The 6,774-nt window shown below is 37.7% G+C and overlaps 1 protein-coding gene across 1 annotated transcript; it reads left to right on the top strand.

Annotated features, from left to right (window-relative positions):
* Positions 1–642: 642 nt before the first annotated feature.
* Positions 643–5,058, top strand: LOC139716652 (metalloproteinase inhibitor 1-like). Its single transcript, XM_071628179.1, has 4 exons — positions 643–1,604; positions 2,459–2,620; positions 3,191–3,315; positions 4,630–5,058. Exons 1-4 carry the CDS (start codon positions 1,439–1,441, stop codon positions 5,056–5,058), a joined length of 882 nt encoding a protein of 293 aa, XP_071484280.1. The 5' UTR covers positions 643–1,438.
* Positions 5,059–6,774: the final 1,716 nt, after the last annotated feature.

Raw genomic sequence — 6,774 nt, 5'->3', positions numbered from 1 at the left:
ATTCTTCCAGGACACACTCCCAAACTTGAATAGATGAAGGGTAATAAAGTATTTTGAGTGGGATAATGAAATTGAAAAAGAAATTGTCAAAAGAGCATGTTTTGTATTGTTCTGCATCTTTCCAAGTAGTGCTGGTTCATTTAATACTGCTTACATCATTTCCAAGTCGGATCGACAGGAACTGTTGGTTCCTTCCTGAATTAGTGTGTGGTTTTCCTCTCATACACACACAGCTAGTGTCATGGTGAATATTTTGTGCTTGTTGTCGACAAACGTAAGGATGGATTTCCTAGAGACAACATCAATTAGTCTTGTTATTAGTATTGCCTCACAATCCATTTATGATACCACAGAGTATTTCTCATGAATATGCAAAAAAGGCTGAATTTTGGCAGATGTCGATTGTAAATTTGAGTTCGTGAATGACAAAAATGGTTTGAGGGATGAGACTAATTTTCCGCGCTCTGCCAACCATGGATGTAGTCCCAGTGTGGTGGTAGGAGGAGATGGGGATTGGCAATGCGCCTCTCATTGGTCCTGACTGGTAGGAAGATGACCTCATCTACCAAATATAAGAGACTGTCGGACCTCAAGCAGAGAGATCATAATTCACTGCCATACGCTGAGTTTTCTCTCCACAAGGTCTGCGTGCCTCACAACAAGCAGGGTGCATTTGGTGTTTTGGGGTACTCATTAGATCATAGCGTAAACAAACATCTAGCAACCACATATTTGTCCACCTTCTCATTGGTATGTCATAGGGTCATCCCAGCTTCTGTGTCAACTCAGCCGGAAGCTATTTTGCTCATCATTTTTTTTTGTGTGTCCTCCTTTCTCTCTGCCTCTCTTCACCGACACACTCCAAGCGGCATTGGAGCATACTTCCGAGGTGTATCACAATATTTCCTCCTTCTGTATCAAGAAATGTGACCATACTAGTAATCTAATTTGAATGTAGGCACAAATTCAGGAACCTGAACAGTGTTTCTCTTTTATTTATGGACACCAGTTGACAGCATCTCGTCACTTTTAGATCATCGTGTGGGAGATGAACAACAGAGCATCAGCGCCTTGGGTCATTGTACAAAAAGGACTGCATCTCTACCGCCTCAGCCATACTTCTCTCATCTCCATCAGTGCAGACTCATCCGATACTGTTGCAGAGCCTGGAAGCTCGAAGGATTCAGACAGTTTGATACTTCATTTTGACTCCATTTATTGACAAATTTTCAGCACTTGCTGGTAGAACTGGACATCAACTCTTCCCATCATACCCTGTCACCCCATCTACGTTCTACTTTTTTTCAAACAGCCACCGGAAACAGAGAACTGTCTTTGTGCTCTTTGCTGGAAGTGAAGATACAGATACCATTGACTAATTCTGACAAAAACAGAAAGGACAACTTTTTTTCAATTGAGACACCAGGAGGAGACAAAGATGAGCACTATGATGATGATCACCTTGACAACAGTGATGACGGCGATGATGCTGGTGATGATGGTTCCAACTGGGGCATCATCATCTTCCATGCCAGTTCTCCCATTAACTTGCTCAGGATGCCCTGTCAAACATCTCCAACAACACTTTTGTGATTCAGAAGTTGGTAAGTAATAATGCATTGTGACGGTTTTGTTGGCTTGGTTTTGACATAATTTCATGAATCTTAATAGTGTATGATACTGATATTTTTTCAAAGACTTGAGCCGTTTCTGTCTTTTGTTTTGCTTTCCTATATTGACCAACAAGCTACAAAAGCTTTCTGACTTGCTTTTTGAGTTTCTCAAAAGGCAATACATATTTGCTACATCTTCACTTTTTCTGCTGATTTTCTATCATGAAATACTCAATACAGGAAATTACAGTTTATAAAATTAACCTGAAATTGCTAATCAAATATAAACAAAATGAAATGTCCTTCTTTGTAGATTGAAAACATCAAATATTATGAGTACTTTGTTCATGAGTAAATCATTTTAACTATACTAACATGCATCAAATACAGATAGTTGTAATTTGACATGGTCATAGACTGACATGGTCAGAGAAAGGCTGTACCTACAAAACTACATCCCAAAGGACTAAAACTAGATGGCTGTATTTACATGGTATTTGAAAGACCAATTTTTTATTTATCTATTTTTTTTTTTGCACTCAGAATGTGCAATGTGAAGACTTTCTATTGTCCAGGCCCCAATCATTACACCAGCTAAGCTCTCCAAACAGCATACAAATGTATATATGTCATAACTGTTTTGATAGCAAGATTAAGCATCACTTACCGAATTTGTTTTCATTGTCAACTTCATTTTTATTTTCCTTGTCAACATCATTTAATTTGTACGTGATTTTATTCAAATCCACAACAATCTGGAAAGAAGGAAATAGTGTTACATTAGGGTGGTTTCTCTGATTTGTGGGTGGCTATTGATGTTTTTGCTCTCTATTTTTTCACCTCAGTGATCCGCGGAAAAGTCAGGAATAGTCGTAAAGTGAAAGTGAGCGCCATCTACAAGGGTCTGGAATCAGTAGCAGTTAGGGGAGTGAAACTGACCCTCAACTTTGAGGCACCTCAATGCAAGAAGGCCAACCTTATTCCAGGCTCCATCTACCTCATGATGGGTAAGTCTTCCTCTACCAACCATCACTATTCATTTGAGGTACTCTTGGTATAAACAAGTAACAATTGATTGCAAGTTGAAGAAATTTCTGTTATATAAACACCTCCATGAATATACCTAAACATAAACACACCTGCTGACATGGAACATGATGTTGTATTTGGATTTCACCCCAAAAATCTATGATATACCGTAAAAATGAAGCTAAACTTCAGCTAAAAATGCATCATAAATGTGAAAATCTGTTTTAGTGACTGGATTTGCCATATTTGACAGTTTCCATAACCAGTTGGAGTAAACAGTACTGTTAGAATACACAATAAAAAATACAGCATGATATTTGTTAACTGGTCTCTCTATAGTGACACCACAATTCTTGTATGTGCTGAATGTTTTTGAACATCATTATAATGAAGTACATTTCAACCAAAAGGCACTAAATTCATTGTAAAATGACGGATTTAGTGCCTTTCGGAAGCAAGCTCTTGATATCTTGATTACATACTGTTCCGCCTATAGAAAATATGTCACTGAATCATATTTGCTTTATACCACAAATTTTCCTCCCCAGGTCGTTACCATGACGATGTCCTAAGAATCAGTGCCTGTGATTCAGTGGAGCCATGGCTCTCATTGACGTCTGTCCAAAGGAGCGGAGTGAAGGAAGCGTACAGCCTATTTTGTGATCAGTGTTCAGTAAGTGTTTTTTTTTTCTCTCTTTTCACTGACTTGAAAAATGTCATTAATTATAAGTCATTACTACCAATCAGTCCATCTCTTAATGTCCCCCCCCCCAAAAAAAAACCAAACAAAAAAGCTCTGTATTATATACATATTTTTTCTTTTAATTTCTGCACATCAAAACAGGCACAGTATGGAACCACAATGATATAAAGTGACAATTCTCTACAAACACATTTATCAAGGCTTTGATTAAGCCTCTACATGCCACATCAATTCCTGTCCACAGGTATGTGTGTGATAGTTGTGCACAGTTGATTCATTGGCATAGAAAGGGTTATAAAATGGATTAACCATTCCAAACTCACTGGCTCATGTTTTTCTGTGTCCTGCCCCTCATAAAAGCACATTTTTCTTCCTACTGTTCATCCTGTGGGTCTTGGAATTGGTGCTACCAATCTGAAATACAGAAATGTCTATTAAATCCCATGTTCAGTACCACACAAATCCTCTTCTGTGTTATTAAAATTAGCAGACATGGTATGTTATAAGGGGGTGTTGTATATTAAACAATTCCTAGTCAGGCTCAGCTTAATGATTAGGAAGTGTGATTTTTTTTCACATTTATGTGTTAAACATACAGAGTAACCATTCCTGTTTGTGACAGGATGCCTATTTCCATCAGGGGCAATTTCATTCGTTAATGAAAAGGCCCAATCCAATCACGTGCGAGAGTATCCTCACTTCCCAGAACTCTTGCGAATAAGTCCTGCATTTGAAGACTTTGTTTGCAAAAACCGATAAGTCCATTTTTGAAGATTTTGAAGTACGGCCTCTGTCACAAGGTACAAAATAATACCTTTTAAATGATATATTGGTCACTACATATAAAGATATATTTTTGAAGTTATGGTCAAAAGAAGCAAAAATTTTCTTATCATTCTCTATATTTTTCTTGACCTTTAATCGCAAATATCTCCATTTGGCAAATATGGACTTATCGGTTTTTGCAAACAAACTCTTCATTTGTTCTATAGTGGGACTAAGCACACTTGACATTCTTTAGCTGTCTCATCAATGAATGAAACTGCCCTTGCTGCAAATAGGCACCCTGTCACAAACAGGGATGATTACTCTATTTTCCTAGCAGCAATTATGTAACTACTTACTGATTATCACAATATGTACCTATACCCAAATTATCTAAATGACACATTATATTTGAATGTCTCATCTTTTTGCTATTGCACTTAGAGTAAAAATGCAGTAATCAAACCAAATCAAATCAAATCAAATTAAATCTTCATTGTCCTCTCTTCAACCATGCAGATCAACAGCACATTCTCTGTCATCCGGCCCGAGCTGCAGCAGGATTGGTCCTTTGACTACAACGAAATGAACTTTTCACCGAGTCACTACTGGCGGACGGAGGACTGCTTCTACAACCCCCTCGCCTCCAGCAGCTACGGCGTGGAGGATTGCGAGACCCAACACAGCTTCTGCGTGCCGGACGCAGACGGGCGCTGCTCGTGGCTGGCGACGGACAAGTTCAACACCTGCGCCAAGAGGCGCGAGACCAACTCGTGCATGGTCGGAATTGGCGCCATCGCGGTCCCGAGTTGGCGCTGTCGCCAAGACTGCATGACGGTGCCAAAGGGCTGCATGAGGAAACTGTGCCAGGACAGCACTGCTGGTATACTGTGTCCCTCTGAGCTCCAAGACATCCTCATCGGACCACAGATCTCCATGCAAAAATGACGCCTGATCCCGAAGAGGTTGTAGCATCAACTTTTTTTATGGTGTTTTTTGTGTTCTTGTTTCCTGACTTTGACAGCTTTCTGACAAGATTTTTAGTGCAATACTTTTTGATACCCTTGATTTTGAATTTTTGATGCATTTCTGTTTCATTTTGTCTTTGAGTTTGTTAATGATTTGATACTGCACCATTTTATGACTTTCAAACTTCTTAGTTGTGAATTTCTATTTTAAATTCCAATGTGTGATCATGCTGATGCAACAGTATAATATACTTACACAAAAAACAACAATAAACTCAACAAAATATATTCATAAGTTTCTCATTTTCAGAGGAATAATAAAAAACTTACATGTTTACAAAGATACACATGGTTTGTGCAAGCAATTTTGAGTAGAACATTGCATTATTTTTTTTTTTAATTCCTACTTAAAGCTTACAAAGCATATACCAAGAGAATTGTTCCGTGCACTTTGTACAACCATATTAACAATGTATTAATCAGATACAAAAAAAAAGTGTGAGTCATATCGATGAGGGTACTGGTATGGGATAATGACTATATCAAAGTGACATCTAGCCGAATTTGATACAATTTCAAAGCTTGCCATCTAACAATTCTCAAACACACACACACCTCATTGAGAAGAAGTAAGTGCAAGAGGCGGACGTGACATGCTCATGTGTGGGCTGTTACCAGACAGTTGTGAATGTGTCCAATATAAGTGCAGTACCAGCACAAATAGGAGCAGGTTCTCAACACAAGATTAAGGATATTAATTATTTCACACTTGCTTTTCCACTGCTCAGTACTGTGTATGAGACAGTCACTCAAATTGCCTCTCTGAACCCTTTGAAGACTAGTCCAGATTATACTTAGGCAGTTGTCTGTGGGAAATGTGTGTTGTAGCAAAATCAGTCCGTCCTCCATGGGTTAAAGGTGTGACTAATGCACAAACTATTCATAGTTTTTCAAAGTATCTGGCTGATATCATATTGGTGTATTCATCTGTACGAGTCACCATCTTCATCAGAACAGATTTTGAATTTAGTCTAATCAACTCAAGGAGTGCCATTTCACCATGTCAATGTCATATGACTATTAAAACTAGGACGCTTTTAGAATTGTGATTTGTCGATGAACTATTTTTTTTTTCTGTTAGATGCAGCACTGCCTACTTAAATGTCCAGATCATTGACTTATGCAATTTTTGTGCTTCAAACACCATGAAAGGTAAAAGTAGTATTAGAAATTGCAGATGACAGACAAAAATTGGCACTACCAAAATATTACTGACCTTCCTGTATGAAATCTGGATATATTAACCATAAATTATGATTCACTTACATATTTTGATTTCTGCTTGTTTGTAAGCTAAACTGTGTTGGTTTTTCATTAAGTTGCCAATTCCGCCCTTTTGATGCAAGTCTTTACTACAAATGGCAAGCAATGCTACTAATGATTAATTACTACTCTAATGTATCAGTATTAATGTAATTTATATATTAAAAACAAATTGTGAATGATTTGCATTCATTTGAAATATTTGTCCTTCTGTCTTATTCAAAACAAACTGTTAAAGTGCATGTGTATGTGTGTGTGTGTGTGTGTGTGTGTGTGTGTGTAAAAGGGCATATATGTTTATGTATATGACATTGATTAACATGGAAAGAAAGTTTACTTGAAACATTGTATGTAGAGTTAGAGTAAAACACAT

This window comes from Diadema antillarum, unplaced genomic scaffold, assembly GCF_040938485.1.
Source record: "Diadema antillarum isolate AM-2024a unplaced genomic scaffold, OU_Dant_1.0 scf00000068, whole genome shotgun sequence".
NCBI lineage: Eukaryota > Metazoa > Echinodermata > Echinoidea > Diadematoida > Diadematidae > Diadema > Diadema antillarum.
The sequence above is the reverse complement of the archived record's forward strand: the minus strand, read 5'-3'. Positions and strand labels throughout refer to the sequence as shown.